Here is a 19,442-nt window from a genome sequence, read left to right as displayed (position 1 = left end):
ATTCCCAGGGGGGGTCAAATAAATATAAGTGATTTTTTCACTCTTATATTTATTCAGTATTACCTTGGACTGGTACCGGAAGCGGAGGGCTGATCACCTTTCTTTCATGTGTTAACGATCAAGATAACACTGCGTTTATATGATGCAGTGCCCTATGCACCATTGGGATGCGGATAAGGGTTTGAATGAAAAATGAATATAACACTCTCCTTATCATTCATCGTTCACTTTTTATAATACCACTTTTATAGTCACTTATTCGTGACTATTTAATTTCTATCTTGATTATAAATGAAATAAATATCATTGAATCCTTTTCTACTTGGTAACTGGGATAATAAATAAAAAATAATGGTGTTTTTAAAAATCTGTTTATTTACAACAGTGTTTTAACGCTCCACAGTATAAAAATGATGAAAAATTCTTACAATAGTAAAATTAATACTGGCTTATAAAAATATAAATAAATCAACTGTATTTTTATGTATGTACATAAGCAGTATTTAATTCAGAATATAAAACATTAAAAATAATGGCAATTATTGTGGCAAATTATTCAGATTAAGTAATATACTTCCAAGTAGTTCTGTCTTTTGCTATGAACATCATGAAACTGGAGAAACAAATTAACTGTCAGTTAACATATTGTATATAAATAATATGCAAAAATATATTTTGTATTTTCTTAGTTATAAGAATACATATAAAAAACATAATAATGAAAATTGCAAAGAGAATTCTTTTACATACAAGAAAGCATTTCCAAAAAATTATGTATGTACGTATATGTATGTACCGTATACACATTACATATTAATAGATTTTAGTAGGAATTCATATTCGTTCCTTTGAGATAAATAAAAATTCTTTCATATTATGGAAACAACAACAAAAATATACATGAATTAATTATTACGGATTTACTAAATTTATTTAATATAAAGATTTGCAGACTTTGGTTGCATAAATTATTCAGTTAATGTTTTTCCTTTTCTTTAAAATTTGTTATATTGATAAGTATTAAAGAGTTAAGTACAATTCATTATGCTGAAATAAAACTGAACATTTCATCGGGCTTTAATTATTCATTATAGAGCTACGGAATTTGTACCGCAAACTCTATATGAATTATATATTTTTGAAATTAAGTTTAAAAAAATATAAACAGTAAGATTGATTGAAAATTTATTGACATACTAAGATTATTGTTTTTAAAATTATATAAATACAAACAAGTATATCATTTGAAAGTTTTGAAGAGTTTATAGTAAATAAAATAAAAACCTTTGAAATGTTGCGTTCCTACGCCCTTAAGTTTATATCTCTGAGTATAAAACAATGTAGCGTAATAGGTATAAAAATATTTTTTAATAATATGTAACAGTAAAACAATTATTTATCATTGAAATAACTCAATGCAGAAATGTCATACATAATGATCAAAAGGCACTTAGGAAACAGTTTTTTTTTGGTTGTATAAAAATCCCCATCAAAAAAAGTTTTTTAAGTGTTAAAGCTACGCCCATGATTATGAGAGTTTAAGTAATCAAATGCGGACAAATTTATGCGTTCATTATCTATTATATCCTAATATGTCCCAGTGGGCAATTCAAGTTTTTTAGGGGACAATTAAGAGTAAAAAGTAGTCAAGGCCCATTGTACAAATTTGAGGCAAAAAAACAGTAGCTAGGAAATTTGAGTAAAAAGTAAGGTTTTGTGATTTGAAAAATTCTAATAAAAAACTGCCTGTATTTTTTTAAACAAAAAGTAAATGACTGGGCCCAAAAATGTTAGGAACCTTTGTATTTAAACATCATCATTATTACGTATGATGCAGTTAAAGCATAAAATACAAGTTTTGCGATATCAGATAGATTTCTCAATGTACAGATATAAAATAAATCAAATGAATTAAGTCATAAAATTACAATTATATATGTAAGACAGTCTAAGAGTAAAATAACATTGTATGTATAATGATACTAATTTTACTTGTAAAAATAGGATTTAGAAAATATTATGTATTTCAAGGCTTTCATTTTAGGAGTAAAAAGCACCAATGCTGTGCTGTCCATTGACGTGTTACTTATCTTTTGTTAATACTAACATAGGCCTCTGTAATACAAAGTATAATTTGGGTACACTGTCCAGATGGATGGAACGCCTCTTATCAAACTAACTATGCGTTTTTTCGCAATAAAAAGAAAATGTATCTTGTAAATAATTATACATAAGCAACAAAGAAATCAACAATGGTAACACTAACAGGCTTCAATAAAGTACTTTATCTTCAGACTTCAGATTTTCCATAAAAACGGTAAGTACATACCTATAAATGCGTACTATTAGATTTAAGTTGCAATGTAAAATTATGCTAAAAATTCAATCTATTAATTAATTTAAAACACTAAATACGTGATACATCTAATAAATACGTGTAATATTGTAAATACATACACAAAACAAACAAAAAACTTAAAATCCTGTAGGTATATCACAAAAGAGAAGCATGCTTTGATTGGAGAAAATCCTCCACACAAACATTGATAACACAATCAATGTTGAAATCCTGTAAATATTTAAGTACCTATCAAAAATCTTCAAATGCAAGTATAAATCTAACTACATCAATAAATTAACCTGTCCGCTAGTGCAATTGCAATATGTAGTAGAAACGAAATATGTCTTAAGAGTTTTACAGTTTGTATGTCATTGATTTGAAGGTACTCGTGTACTTAAAACGATAGCCCAGATTTCACTTTATCATTTACAATACACAAATTTATTTCCGTTTTACATTTTAGAGTATTAGAATTCGAGGGTCATCAATCAACATGACTTGCACCCTTTTAAGGTCACTATGTAATACAAATAATTAAGTGTTAATTTAAAGAAAAATCAACACACAACACATCACCACACGGCCATATTTATTTAAATTAAAATAACACAATGGAATATATTTCTATAACCTGAAACCAAAAAATCCATAAATGTGTAATTTTTCAATGATAAAGCTAAATCTAGATCATCATTCTGAATGTGTTTTAGTTTCAAACTGACAAGAAGTCCTTGGCTAATGTGTAAATACATATATCTATATAGATTGAGACAGCTTTATTAATATATATTTTTTTTATAAATTAAAATTTTCAATGAACACATTGTGGGCATTTTGCAGGCAATCCACCCTGAGCTAATTTCCCAAACTGCCAATTTCTTACATAGTATCCCCTCTAGATATAGGTAGTACATAATTTTTACTTCACAGAATAACGAGGTTTCCCACAATCCAAAACTAATCTGTGCATTGGGTTATCTCCCACAAAGACGTGCTAATTCGGTCCTCGCTAACAATGTGTTAAAAAATTAAACATCACTAGCGGACAGGCAGAAGGTATATATTGTAATGTAAGCTTGTACATTATGATTCCCAGTGAGAGAACGAACACGGCGGGTCGGGTTTAGTTAACGATGCCAGCATCCTTGGCCATCATGTAGAAAATGGAGTTCTTGTCTTGCAGCAGGCGGGCAGGAGAATCCAGCTCCGCGAGGCGCCCCTTGTCCAATACTAGCACCCGGTTAGAGTCCATGATGGTATTGAGGCGGTGAGCGATGGTGAGCACTGTGCAGTTGGAAAACTCCGTTCGGATTGTACGCTAAGGAACATAAATAAACAGGTTAATGGGTTGTACAGATAATGTTATTTAAATCTCCTCAAAACTTTGTACAGTAGAAAATTGAACATGCAAGGAAATTATAATGTATAACAATTAACACATTGTCTGCGGGAAATGCTTAAAAGCGTCTTTAACATACTGTTGGTAGAGAGCAGGAGACGCTTATAAGCGTTCAATTTGCTTACTTTTGGAAGAGCGCAAGGGACGCCAAAAGACATTGTATAAATCGGAATTGGGTTTGTGGTTACTTGTGATTAGTGTTCTGAGGGTCAGGGAGTCCGGCTGCAGACTGTCCGAGTATAATTATACTCGGACAGTCTACAGCCCGACATCCTGACCCCAATTAGGGTCGGGGTTGATGAAAAAACCACCCGCAAACATGTGTTAAGTAAAAAATTGAGCTTCAGGTAAGGACTGCCCTGCATTGTCGGGATAATGAAATTAGAGAAGTAACTGAATATTACCTGTATGAGGTCGTCGGTTTCGAGGTCCACAGCAGCGGTGGCTTCGTCGAGCACCAGGAGTTGCGTCTTGCGGAGGAGAGCTCGAGCGAGACACACGAGCTGACGCTGTCCTACCGACAAGTTCTCTCCTCCCTCACTCACCACGTGGTTGAGACCCGCTGCCAAACCTACCATGAGAGTTATATTTTGACTAAACTATATGTTAAAATTCCTCGCTAGCGCGCTGGATAGCATGGCATCCTCCTTTGTTAGAGCCTTTAAAAATATTATAAAATTAAACTCATTCTTCAAACACACTTTCTACTGAAAGTTGGTCACTTTCTCTTTCCTGCTTTTTGTTGGTACGTTAAATTGGATACATGGAGTTTTTATTTTATTTTTATTAACAGTATGCCCCTACTTCTATCTAGATGAAATGCGGCTCAATCGGTAACAAATTGATAATCATTTATGTGCAGCAATCACTAAGCAATCAAAAGTGAGGCTGGAATAGAAGTACAAAAAGGATGCTCCTATTTATGAAGGTATTTCTATGATTTGATTAATAATGCAAATGCAAAATGCAACACACTGGTTAGCGGCTGTAGCTGAATTCCTTTAGCAATTCAACTATACGTCTACATGGTTCACCAATAAACTCGCTAAAGTATGCCAAAGCCATGCCTTACACTCACCTTTGACAAAGGCTTTGAGATGTGCGTGTTCCAAGGCCCTCCAGACCTCATCGTCGGAGAAGGAAGAGAAGGGATCCAGGTTGGTGCGGAGGGACCCGGAGAACAGCACGGGGTCCTGCGGGATGATGGTTATGCGCGAGCGCAGGGCGTGCAAGCCGAGGGTGGAGATGTCCACTCCATCAATCAGTATCCTTCCGCTGAACGCTTCTACAATCCTGCGCCAATAAGTAAAAAATTATTTACAGATTTGGCATTCAATTTGTAGAACTCCATGACTACTGTCAGTAGTTTGAAAATGCCATAACAAGGCGAAACAATTGTCACAAATATTATTTTTATGTGTTTTTAATAATAAAATGCAAATTAGTAGACTCTAAAAATCAGTGTTTTTATTTTCTTCTTCCTTTTCTTCATCTTGTTGTAGGCCTTGTGGCCTGTTTTAATATACATATAAAGTAAAAACTATATTTTCAAGTGAAGAATTTATATTCACTATTTGGTAGTGTTAGTTGAAAGCAGTTATTCTCAATTGACTAATCTAACACAAATAGTTTTTTCTTTCAATTCACTATAATATAGTATATTCACTAAAGTAATTCAATTTATAAAGAATTATATTAAGAAAATCAGATTTTGAATTTATTCATTTTATATTAACACATTGTTTGCGGGAAACGCTTAAAAGCGTCTTTTACATACTGTTGGTAGAGAGCGGAAGATGAATTACAAATCTAAATGATAAATTTATCATTTAGATTTGTAATATAAAATTCTAAATATTCACTGTCAATTAAATTTTTTTGTTTGATGATTTTTAAAGCAAAAAGTAAGTAGTTATCTCAGCAACATTGTATAGTCTGTTGGCTGGATTAATTTGGTACCGAGCTAACCAAACAAGTGACTAACCTGAAGAGAGCGATGGTGAGGGTGCTCTTTCCAGCGCCCGTGCGCCCCACGATGCCCACCTTCTCTCCGGGAAGCAGCTCGCAGGAGATGCCGTGCAAGACTGGCTCTGTGTTGGTTCGGTAGCGCATCATCAGTTGGTCGAAAGTCACGCGCCCTTCAGCCGGCCATCCCGGCTTGGGATTGGTTTGCGGGATATCCCACGGAGCTTCCTGCATTTGGTAATAGTTAAACTTCACTAGTAATCTGGCATGTGAAACGAATTGTTGGGACATCATACTGGGGTATGCGAGTTATCCAAAGTGAAAACTCGTTAATTCGAAAAATGATAGTTAGAATTTAGCCTTATTTTTTTAAATATAGGTAAATTTACCCCCAAAAGATTTTTTCAAAGAGTAAAATTTTAAAAATAAGCAACAAACAAACAAACTTATTTATACAATAAATGTTAAAATTAAACACTGATTTTTTCATTCAATATATAAGTAAAAATGGAGTTCTACAAATTAAATGCAAAATCTATTTTCTATTAATAACAATTTTTCTTATTATGTTTTTTTTTAATATCAATTATTTAATATAATATTAATTTTAATGAAAGTTTATTAATAATTCATTAACCAACTCCTATTGCATGTGTAAAATGCAGGACGCTACTATATAAAAGAAAGTGTCTGCAAACATGCTGAATAATCTAAAAGAGAAAATAAAGCCCAAATCAAGAAACTGTTATTAGAATAGAAGGTTTTTTTTTCATTGGGATAAAAGTAGGCAGTAAAGTCTATTAGTGCCAAATTTTCAACGCTGAAATTTGCCAATGTTAGGAAATATGTTACACAAAAAAACATTACCTGCGCTGTTTCACCATATTCTTTGATTCTTTCCACGGCGACAATATTAGTTTCAACCTCGGATGTCATCCTCACTAACCAGTTCAAAGTTTGAGTAATCTAAAACAATAAAGGTGGATCAAAATAACTGCATGAAATATTTTTAATTAGGCAGGTGAGTGCACAGATATTTAAGTTACCTGGAGAGAATAGCTAACAGACAAGCCGACAAGTCCGGGGTTAATAGTGTCCCTTCCGACGACAGCGAACAAGGCAGAGAACAAGATGATCAAGTTACCAATCATTTCGAGGCGCACAGCTAACCATCGGTTTGCTATAATACTGGGATAGTAACAGACTTGATTGTAGTCTACTTTCGCCTCGGATTCTGAGATAAATCTGAAATTAGGAAATATTGCATGTAACTACAACATAAACACATTATCAATATTGTCTTTAATAAAAGTGGCCAATTTATATGGCGCCGTTTTTGTGAAAAATTATTTTAAGGGCACCTTAAAACTTATGTATTTTCCTTTTTTTCAGTTTCATATTTTTACAATTAAAAAGTTGCAATCTTATTGCTATGAAAATAGATCCGGAAAAAGTTCTGATCGAAACTCAGCAGAATTTGGGATGGATCTCAGATTTGGTACAAAGCAATGTAAACGAATCAATGTCAATAATACTTAACATTTACAGAAACACAAAAAAGGCTTGATGACAACTCGATATCCAATAAATACCTTTATTAATGTTGATAACATAATGATACCCATTTGATTATTCTTCATAATAAATAATGGTTTGAATTTTTTTATTTAAAAAAAAAAATCCTTTAGCTGTTTGATATATAAATTTAAATTAACATTGCTAATGCCAAAATGATCTCAAAAAAATATTGTTTATTTTATGTTAGCCTGTACTAGTACCTGAAGCGCAAGGTTGATCACCTTTCCTTCATGTATTTAACGATCAAGTTAACACACTTCGGATGGGAAAGGTATTTCTACCGTTCGGCCCCATGCTTGAGGCCTGGAAAGGGTATTTTTACCTTCTCCATCGGCCTCATTTCAAAGGCAGAAAAGAAAAAATTATCCAATGTTAATTTATATGAATATTATATACCAAACTCTTTGTTAAGGTCTTAACTACATATATGTACATAATTAACAAATCCCGTTGCTAGCTAGCAGGCGTAAAAAATGTACATTTGAAATGTGTTGACACTGATTGGGTGCGGATAAGGGATAGAAGAAGAAATTGCAGCCTACCTATCCTGGATGCCGTAAGCTCTGATAGTGGGGGCTCCTTGCACACTCTCCCCGAAGTGAGAATATATGGGGGATCTGGACACAGACTCGAGCCGTTTCAGTTGCCGTGATGTAGCCACATAAAACCTTTGTATAAAGTAGTACACAATACCGATTGGTACGATTACTGCAATAAATATAGGGGTGGAGATACTGATCACAACAAGAGTACCAGCAACCTAAAAAATCACAAACATAGTTAATCATTTGCAGTTCAATTTATAACATTCAAAAATATGTATCACCCAAAATAAATATATCGACCTTGGAGTACAAAATTATTTATAGAGATTATAATTCTACAACAAATTTAGGCATTCAATTAATATAAAATTGGAATTACAGTTTGAATAAAAAACAAAAAAACTCAATTTAAATAAGTATTACATATAGACTCATTGCCGGCAAAATATTGCTAACACCAGTTAAGTAAAAATGGTTTTGTTTTAGTAAACATGTGTATAATCTGAAAAAAAAAGAAGTGATGCATGGACCGCGCCAACGCCACTAAGGGTCCCTACACAACTGCAACCTGTATATCTATTGGGATGGATTCCCAAGTTAAATCTCGCCCTCAAGTTTTTGATAACCTTGGCTACAAAGTGGGAGGTGACATTCCCACATCTTTGGTCTGTATAAGTACCGTGCATGGATGCGGGGATCCCCATGTGACACACTCGCTTACGATATGTATACATGTCTCATCATCCTCCTTGTTATTTCAGGAGGGCACACTTGAACATGAACATGAACTTGGGCATGAACACTTTTCTCACAAAGTGTTCATCGAGCTTGCAGTGTTCAGTTTTTTTTAGTTAAAATACTTAGATGATTGCGATTGAGTTTTATCAAGAAAGAAGAAAACTCAAGCCGACTAGTAATTCCTTCGCATGATATCCCGGCATTCTTTTACGGAGCATTTTACCTAAGTTCAGTGCCCACAATCTAAGTTTATTATGAGTGCTTTTGGGCAACCTAGAACAATATTTTGGATCTATTGGCGTTGAAGCTGCTCCTAGTCTCGCTGCCTCATTGCAGTCGATGCCAGAGTATCCTGGTACCTACATACATTAAGTTCGGTTTGTTACACTCACTGACGTGATTATCATGAGATTAGTTTGGAGGTAACCTCGGCTGAGCTCGGGGCTTTTAAAGCTGCCTGGCTTTACCTAACTGGTCTCAATGATATCTTGCCGGCGAAGCGTCAATATGAAGGATTCATTTATGCAATGTAGATTAAAAACTATTACTAAACAATTTAAGAAAAACAAATACATACAAAGAGATAATGTTAGAAAACAACATGCACTTGTGAATGCTGTGTAATAATGATACATAATTAGAACACTATAGCACACGATACACACAAACTCGGTACAAATATTGCAAAATGTCCATTTGACAAAACCAAATTCAACACTATATAAAAATAAAAAAGTCAAAGAAAATTAATTCAAGTATTTCTATATAAAATAATGAAATCTCAACCTATAACTTTTCTTAACAATATTAAAATTGTTTATTTAAAAATGAAATTAACAAAGTTAAGTGTGGTGGAATAATTTTATTATAGGCATTATGTCATAGTTGAATTGGTTTAAACCAAGTTAAGCGTGTATTCGGAGTCCGAGCATGGCAGGATTGGACTAGCCAGGTGATCGTTTTCGGAAGCGGAATATTAATCCTCTAAAATAAGGGTCTCAATATTTACATTTCAAAGACCATCAACATGACTCAATCTCATGGCAGGACTCCGAATACACGCCCAACTCAACTTAGATCCTCGGGTGACTCGGTTAAAACCAATTCTACTATGACGATTTATAAAACTTGAGTACATTTTGTAAAAGTATTAAGAATCAAGCAAATAGTGCAGAAAGCATAAAAACAAAAAAAATTGTACGAAAATAGAGTAAAGTTAAGAAAGTATAAAATATAAACTCTTAGTGCCAAAATACCAGAACATAGATTTTAATCAAAAGTTTACTAAATTTAAATAAATAGGGAATAATTTATTTTACTTTAAAATTTTATGTTAACTTAGTAACTACCACTGGTTAGTATATCCTATTGTGCACTCAACAGCAGTACCAAACAGTGTTTTGATAATGATATTGAATACATAATAGAATATTATAATTAGTGATAGTTATCAAGTTAACTTTAAATTTGAAAATATTAAGACACCAAAAGTGATTGAGGAATCAATTAACACAATTATTTTTAAATGAAAAATAATGCTGACGAGTTCCATATTATTTGAAATAACATTTAAAAACAACATTTTTATTATTTATTTATAAAAGACACTGGATTATTCACCCTATGAATGATATATTAATATTATAGGTGTCTCAACTTGATATGAAACATTATTGCTCTTTTTATATAGAAGAAGATGAAAATCTGAGCATCCTAGGTCTTACGACCTGGCATTTGGCTGGCTTGAGTAATCACTTTACACACTGGTGTAACATTCACTTTGAAACCTGTATATGTATATGCAATGTCTTGGGTACCTTTTACATGCAGGTAGCATTTTCAATAGATTTGGAAGTACGGCTGATCGTAGCCCGTCTTCTTACAAATAAAAACAATGATAGATGTTTCATATCAAGTTGAGACAGCTATAATATAAACATTAATTTTTTATTGTAAATAACAATTGCTTAAGTGAATGAACTATAAATAAATCTTTATGTCTTTTGGCACTCGGAGTTATTTGTAATTTGGCAAGAGAACATTACCTCGTTAATGCAAAAGAGACAATCGCTTATTTCAAACGGAAGGGAATTATCCATAACATCGACATCCTTTGAAAACCTAGCGAGAATGCGGCCGACAGGAGTGGTATCGAAGAAATGAAGAGGAGCTCGCAAAACGCCTTTCAATAGGATCTCGTGCATAGTTCGGGTGGCGATCAAACATCCCAGGATCGGCGCTACATCGGCCCCGATGGACCCCAGAGCTGTAACCATCACCCGTCCTGATCACTGTTCCTGCTGAGCCACGTGCGCCACATTCACTCTCTACACTGACCTCAACCATTTTATAATCCACCATAAACATGCAATTTACACACCATCAACTACTTCAAATGGTGCAATGAGACGCTTTGAATGCAAAGATTTCAATCATGCCATGAAACACCGTCATAGATTTCAGATAATTTTATCTGTTTGGAAACAAATTCGAAACCTTTGATATATAGAAATTCTGGATTTTAATTTATGTCACACTTTTGAGTAACTTTTGTAATTTATTACTTATTTTATACATTGCGTATCACTCTAAAACAAATTTAAACTCAGCCTCAGAAAAGAATCAGAAAGCTACTAAATAAAATCTGTGTTATAATTTATAATTGTTTCTGAGCAAATGAGATTTTTTTTCTTAGGAAAAAAGAGAGGCTTGTCGCCGCTTCTTCTGGAAATAAGAACATGACAACTGAAAGACTTTTACATTTTATTTTTTATTCAATTACCAACCTAAATTGAGGCCTAACAGAAATACTGAGAATCATAGTTAAGCGTAAAGTTTCAAAAATGTTTAATGTGATGTTTACAGCAAAATAATAACCTATATGTAGCATGCAAAGCAAAACCATTATCAATTTTAAGATAACGGAAATAAAATTTTACATCACATATTCATTCTACTGATGATTTCTATATAAATTTCATTTCAAATTTGCCATATTAATCCCAATGGAACGTTCATACCGTTAAAACAGAAATAATATTGTTGTTATTATTGTTTCTAATATTCACACTTTTTATTACATGCATAATGAAAACACAAACTATGAAATTGTGCCAATTATATATAGAATATTACTTGGGAAAAATAATGGCAACTATGTTCAGAACTGATACGTGACTATGAATATCAGAACACAATTGTCTTTGCTCAAATTCAATAAACATTTCTCACGCGTGCGCTCTCCATACATGAATTATCATACAATCCTTCTGGAATAACTTATGTTTCTGAAATCGACAGGATGAGACCAAATAAGAGTTAATTTGTCAGAATTGTGAAGAAACTTATTTGGTAAATTGAAGATTGATTAATGAATTGGCGCATGAAATTCCCATTCCAAGAAGTCACACAAAAGCCATTATTATTATCACGTACCCTGAGCCAACCCAAAATGGACTGGCGTAAATCTAGAGGTATCTTGTTGTCCAGAGAATCAATGTCTAATGAGAATCTAGATATTATTCTGCCTATAGGTGTAGTGTCAAATAAATACATGGGTCTTCGTAAAACACAATGTAGAAGGAATGTGTGCATATTGTTAGAGGATTTTAATGCACCCGTAGCCAACAGAATGCATCCGTTGTAAAACGCCAGTGCTGGAAAAACATTTCAAAATAGTCATTTTCCAGAGTGATACTGCTCCTACACTAAACTAACATACATCTTCAAATAGAAACATTTTCCCAATAATCTTGGATATCCAATGCGTAGGAATAATTTTAAGGACCGAAAATTAACACTATCAAATGAAAGCACATATAATAGAAATACAACTAAACAAATTAATTGAATAGAGCATTAGTTACAACAGCAAAACTTAGGACAGTTAATGGAATTTTTCAATTACTTAAATTGAATTATTTCACAATTTCTTTTAATAGTGAAATATTTTAGCTATTGTCAAGTATCAATGAGAATAATAAATTATAGTAATATGTCAAGCTTATCAGGATACAGTAAAAAAATATTTAAAAAACCTAATATTTTTTTCTCAAAAACGAATTGAAATCTATTCTCTCTTATCATATTTTTTGAAAATGGAGTGATTGAAATCAAAGTATGAAAGAGAAGAATATTGAAATATGGTTATGGAAGAATCATCAGGATTTAAATCAAGATTATCCTCTAATTCATTAGTTAAAACTATTCAGTATTGGGCTGAATACAACGCATAAACATACAACTAAAAAGAAAACTTTTCTATAAAAAATTATGCTATATACCATAATACAACACATATCACTACAAATACATATGTGTATTTATTTATTTTTTTCTAAATAATTCCCCGTCATGCATTGATTAGTTTTTTTTACCCATGCAAAAACGGTGCAATAATACTGTGAGATGAACATATGAGTAGATTACAAAGGTGCAAATTTAAGGAAGAAAAATACTTTTTCCAGTACTACTTTTTACAAATAAATGATAATAAATTCTCAATAAACATTGTCATTTTGTGTATATTCTGGAATGAAAAATTTCCATTGTATTTACTAACATAATTAACACCATGTACCTACCATTCCAATTTTTTAGTAAAGCACTAAAAGGTATTTTCACATATATATTTTAGTGTCAGAAATAATACGCACCGAAATCGGTGATTTCGATAAAAAGTTTTTGATTAGGGAAACAAAAGCTGAAATGCTTTTGCACAGAATTTAGTATAGTTAATACGAGACGGACAATATATTGTATCATACAAGGACAGTCCAGAAACTAGTACATAGGTAAAAGTACCTCATACATATTAACGCTACTGATCCAATTAAAAGCGGCGCAGCACAGGTATTTTTTTTTAATGTAAAACATCTATCCAAGGGAAAATTCATCGTGAGATTACTGAAATTTACAGTATGAGAAAAATGGATAAGTTATCTGTAAGGCGCTGATTTGGAAATTGCGAAGAGGGAAGAGAAAATGTGCATGATGTCCAGCAGGCTGGTCGCAAGTCACCGACGATTTGAAGGAACGCATCGATGATTGCATCTGGGAAGATCGGAGCGTAAAAGTCAATGAAATAAGTGACCGATTTCTTGAAATTTTATCATTATTGCTCCATGAAATCATGACAGACCATTTGAATTACCATTTTTTTAAGATGACTTAACAGAAGGTGTAAAGAATTGGCTGGTTAATTTGGCGGTAGGGGTTTAAGAGGAAGGCTTAAACAAATTGGTATTAAGATACACAAATATCTCAACAACAGTGTCGACTACATTGAAAAATTAGAAAATGTATGACATTTAATTAAATTTTTATTTATTTTTCTTAATTAAAAAAATAAATAAATTCAACATATCTAGTTTCTGGACTGCCCTCGTATAAATAATAATAATTTTGTTAAAATATGCTAAAACATATACAATGTTAACTTGCAGAAACCATAATTCCAATATTATTATAATTTTAAACACACAAATTACATTCTTAAAAAAACTTTACTAAAAAAATAAAAGATGCCACAACAAAATATAAATTTAAACAACTGCAAAAAAATATTAACAAACAACACTAATAAACATTTTTAAAAAATGGGACAATACAATTGATAGCTCCATTTGATGCATGTTATTTTTTAACATTCCTTATCATTCATCATTCACTTTGTGTGATATCATTCAAAAACTCTACTTCACAAGTACCAGTTACACAAAGTGAATGATGAATGATTAGAAGAGTTTTATATTACCATACCACACAGTTAACAATACTTTTAAAATACAAAACATGTTTTTTCTGTTTACATAAAATAAAATTCTTTACAATTGCTGAATTTATGATTTTAAGCATTCAGTACATGTACATATTAATTACTACAAAACAAAGTTTGGCTCAAACACAGCGCAGAATTAAAAAGCTAAAAAGATATATCGGAGGGAAATATAAATAATTTTGTACTTCAACTCGACTTATGAATAATAAATGAGTCGTTTGGCATCCTACCGCAAAAAAGCAAGAAACCCATCCGCGTAGGGTCATAGGCAATACGTTATCCAGAACGTCCACATCCTTGCTAAACCTGTTTAGGACTCTTCCCACCGGAGTGACGTCGAAGAAGGAGGTGGAGGGAGCTCTCAGTATGGTCCTCAGCATCAGCTCGTGCAGGAGAGCCGCCGCGTCCAGAGTTCCCAGGTACAGCGCCAGGGACGAGATGGACACAGTGATCACTGCCACACAACGGTCATTTACTCACTTTATCATTCTAACCTTCCCCTCCCGGTGATATGTATTTACTACAACTTGACTTTAAATGAGAATATCAATATAAGTTTTTATTTATTTATTTTATTTAAAAAAAAAGAGAAACATTTGTGTTTTTTTATTATTTACACAAATATTTCAATTTCATACTATTTTCGTGAGCCTAAGCGGCCCATTATTAGAAATAGGTATCAAATTGTGGTAGAGTAGTTTCGAACCTAGAAACTCTGACTCGAGAGTCCGCGACACTAACCACGGGACCACAACCCGACATTAATATATTATAATAGATACAGGCTCAGAAGTTTTGTATTCCTCCATAATATAATTATGTATGACATGAAAGTATTATAATTCAAAGTTATTCATTTGCAGCAACGGAAATAAATAATTTGTGAAAAAATCAGGGATAAAATCACCAATACACAAATGTTTCTCATGTCATTATACGTGCATGTTGTAATGTGTTTACTGCGCCAGTAGTGCGCAGATCGTCTTACGCGGCGGTCGTGTCGCTACACTAGCTATTGCGGGTACTTGCGATGTATTTTTATCTTGTTTTCAGACACTTACCAGAGCTTATATTACAAAATTGTTACGTTTCAACTTCAACTATGGTCAATAAAAGCAACATTTAGGAATATTCACACTTTTCCTGTTTTTAAACCACACTTTTATATGCTGTACAAAATACATATCACCGGTGCACGCAGAAAATTTTACCGTAAGGGAAAGGTTTAGGCTAAGGTACCCGGTACAGTAAACCCACACCACTTCCGCCCCGGGTGATCTGGCAATCGGTAATGTAAGCTATTTTTGTGTCAGAATATACTATGCCGGTAAATAAACGAGGCAGTTCTATCTTATTTACTGAATACCACTATTTCTTAAAATCTATTGTGACACGTGTTTCGATGCATTCTGCATCATTTTCAAACACCGTATATGAGGATAATTCTAAATTTTAGAGTTGGGTCCTTGGGATGTTGAAGGTTGCAGAGGGGGTCGGAGCTGTTTATTATTTTCATTTATTTATTTGTTTTTATTATTTTTTATTTCTTATCAGTGGGAACAAAGACAATATGGGGGAGGCTTTAGTCATTGTCATATTGGGTTTATTATTATTTACATTTTTATGAATTTCTATTGTTTCAAAATTTTGCAGCTTATTACTATTTCATTAATTATTTTTAGGATTTCTTTTTTAACATAATTCATGTTCCCTGATTCTTGTTTTGAATTTTCACATACGGTGTTTGAAAATTATGTGTAATGCATCAAAACACGTATCAAAATGCATTTTAAGAAATAGTGGTATTTACTGAGTAAAACTTAAATAAAAAATGTATAGATCTTACCACAAAGTGACTGCCGAATCAATTAATGAAACATTTTATCTTAATCAAACATTAGTTTTTTTTTTCATTAGAAAGCAATAATCCGCAAAGGCTCTTCTTTTAGAGGCTTGTCTGCAGGTAGGATAGTAAGTATAGGGAAGGTCAATGTGAAAAACACATCACAAACACCCAGACCAATCGAAAATAAATCTGTCTTTAATTTACTTTGCGATTGGTGGGAATCGAACCTGCGACGCAGTTTCGCAGTCGAGCGTCTACCCAACTACGCCATGGTGCCCGTTAGTAGAATTGATAGTCTATACGGATAGGAATTAGATCAATAACTGTCCTGGTTTATAGTGTATTATATTTTTAGCAACTGTGAAATTGAAATCACAACTAACTAAGAAGCCTGCGCTTCACTATATGTTCAACATGCATTCACTGTGAGAGAAGATCTAAGATCTAACTTTAAATGGAGCGCGTGAATGTTCGGAGCGCAATTTGTTTGTGATCATAGGGGATATGCAACTTTATAACCATTTTTTACCAGATAACACCTCGGGCGAATGAGTCTAAGTGAACATTTGCTTACTGTATTCTATTCTAACCCTTATCTACACTCAATGGTGCACAAGTCACTGCATCGTATTGACGTAGTGTTATCTTAATTGTCACTTACATGAAGGCAAGGTGATCACTCCTGCGCTTCAGGGACCAGTCTATGGTAATATTAAATAAATATAAGAGCGTAAAATCACTAATATTTATTTTCACCCCCTCTGGAAATCGAGCCTGGGACCTCGAGACGGTAGCTAACCATTACACTACAGAGGCGGACTGTGTTAATAAGTCAAAATGTGTCCCTTTGTGGACAACAATTTTTTCACCATTAAAATATTAATATGATATCCATAGTTGAGGAATAATTTTTGTTCATAATTCATTGGATGGATTAAAATTGTTCAGTGTTTATCTGCCATATAGTGTAATGGATAGAGCGTTCGACTACCATCCTGGAGGTTCCGGATTCGATTACCGGGAGGGTCAAAATATACATATACAGTTTTAATATAATATCACCCTGGATTGGTACCTCAAGTGCAGGACTAATAAATGATCAATATATCACTGCGTCGAAGCTATGCAGTGCCCTATGCGCCATTTGGTGTGGATTAGGGTAAGGAATATTATTTATTCACGTAATAAACAACAACAAAAAACAACCATTTCAGCATTGATTATTAATACATACATAGCTTTGCATTGTGACAGGAAGTATTTTTTATATTATTTTATTTTATTTAACTTGTTTATTCACAAGCGGCCAGTTGGATGTTAGTACTCTCCACATTATCAAAAAAAAAAATAGCTGGTAATTAATACATATTTCTAGTTTCATCTCCCATAATACATCATGAATTACATACATACTGACACTGCTCTTTATCGTACCTAGGTTTTTTTTTGTGTAAACCACTCATTTTTTAACCATTTCTCTCATTCACATATAACATATAAATAATTATTAGTATCAGAAATAGGTCAGAAAAGTAAATGCAGATAACTCCTGGGATAAGAAAAATCATATTCAGTGGCAATACGAGTATTCAAATATTGTAACTAAATATATTGGAAAACATATACGTACTTTATAAATTGGTGTTAATTAAAAAATATACATGTGAAAATACAAGTGTTAATAATGAGGGTTTAAGGTAATATGATATTGGTAATTTCGTATTATATTTAAACAATATGATATTAAAGGCGGTATGAATGTGCAATTGATTAGGAACATTGCAATATGGATGAGGCATGAATAAGCATGATAGTGAGCCCTTTACTGTGATATACCTACACTATATAATAATCTAGGCACACCCGTCTTGTCCTTCAAAAATTCTAATTCAATAGAATTAGCAATAGCTTAAGAGAGTTGAAATACGGGAAGGAGTGACATAAAAAATGGCGAATATCATATTAACTATTATTTTATTATATTAACAGTTTGCATGGCTGTGGATCACAAGGGGGGGTTATGACAAACATTGATTTTTTTAAACACATTTTAATGAACATTCCCAGCAGCAAACTAGTTTATATGTACTATGTATGACAGGAATGGCAAACTTTTTTGGAGACTGAGTGCCAATTTTAAAAAAAAATTATAATATGTCGTGTGCCCCGTGCCACATGCCATTAGATCCATAATGTATTTTTTTTAGGTTAGGGAAAGTACTTGAAATTTTTGGTCACATTTAAATATTTGTAACTTTGCATCAAATGCTTTTTTAGTATCAAATATAACAGTAATTATTTTGCCACAGCATTGTAATTTTAAATTTAGATCATTCAAATGGGTAATTTTTTTAATATGTTTTGAATTTTTAAATACTATTTCTAAAACTTTTTTGTGTTTTATGTATAATCACTTTTTTTCCTTCATTCGCGTGCCATGCAAAATTGTCTCGCGTCCCACCTATGGCACACGTGCCATAGGTTCGCCATCTCTAATGTAGCCATATAATAGCTTTGAAAATAAATATTCTGTACATATGTCGCTACGCACTTTCTCAAATACTGCTGGCAGATTCTATATTTAAAAGTCTTGTGTAGTGCTATCATCTTGGAGCAGACAGTAATTTAAAAGAAAGATGGTATGAACAGCGTGATTAAATTTTTTGTTTTTTTTTTTAATTCAATTTAAAAATCATAGATATATGAAAAATGTTAATCTTTCTTACTTATTCTTCACTTATTCTTAGAAAAATTTTAATGGCATTCGGTATATTTGCTGAATAATATATAAAATTAGTTGGAAATCAATATTGAAGCCGTAATATATGAAATGATTTATAAGAAAACAAATGAAATGTAAAATACATATAAACTACTAATAGTTTTCATTTTATAGTAGAAAAGGCCCATCTCCTGGGATAGAATGGATGTTAGGAAATAATTTGAAATGAAATATATATTCTTATACATAATATAAGGATATTGAATTATATAATATTTTAATAAACTATAGATTTCAAACATATTAAACTTTATGCGTAATCCATTCATACAAGTTTGCATAAGCTAAGATTTATCAAAATGAATTTGGAAGAGGATGCTCAATGATTTTTGAGTTGACAAAATGATATTATTGACATACTTACATAATTTTTACAAAAAAAACACTGTGGAAGTGTAATGCTAGCTGATAAAATATATTGAAAAAAATATTTCTCATTAAAAAAAATACATTCATTTATTTGAAAATT

At 32.4% G+C, this 19,442-nt stretch overlaps 1 protein-coding gene across 4 annotated transcripts in view; it reads right to left on the bottom strand.

The window, feature by feature from the left end:
• Positions 1 to 2,798: 2,798 nt before the first annotated feature.
• The window catches only part of MRP (Multidrug-Resistance like Protein 1), a 58,687-nt gene continuing 42,043 nt past the window's right edge, over positions 2,799 to 19,442 (bottom strand). For 2 of the 4 annotated variants that reach the window (XM_088277204.1, XM_088277203.1), the window contains exons 17-24: positions 14,576 to 14,799; positions 7,826 to 8,043; positions 6,752 to 6,950; positions 6,573 to 6,671; positions 5,725 to 5,933; positions 4,819 to 5,033; positions 4,145 to 4,311; positions 2,799 to 3,659 (exon numbers count right to left, since the gene is read on the bottom strand). In XM_088277204.1, coding sequence (XP_088133330.1) covers positions 3,465 to 3,659; positions 4,145 to 4,311; positions 4,819 to 5,033; positions 5,725 to 5,933; positions 6,573 to 6,671; positions 6,752 to 6,950; positions 7,826 to 8,043; positions 14,576 to 14,799 — 1,526 coding nt within the window. In that variant the 3' untranslated portion in view covers positions 2,799 to 3,464. Of the gene's footprint in view, positions 3,660 to 4,144; positions 4,312 to 4,818; positions 5,034 to 5,724; positions 5,934 to 6,572; positions 6,672 to 6,751; positions 6,951 to 7,825; positions 8,044 to 10,611; positions 10,833 to 14,575; positions 14,800 to 19,442 lie in introns of all 4 variants that reach the window. The other 2 variants (XM_088277206.1, XM_088277205.1) reach the window with 1 other exon arrangement.

Source organism: Brachycentrus maculatus, unplaced genomic scaffold (genome assembly GCF_059751285.1).
Source record: "Brachycentrus maculatus isolate JH-2025_06_01 unplaced genomic scaffold, ASM5975128v1 h1tg000039l, whole genome shotgun sequence".
NCBI lineage: Eukaryota > Metazoa > Arthropoda > Insecta > Trichoptera > Brachycentridae > Brachycentrus > Brachycentrus maculatus.
The sequence above is the reverse complement of the archived record's forward strand: the minus strand, read 5'-3'. Positions and strand labels throughout refer to the sequence as shown.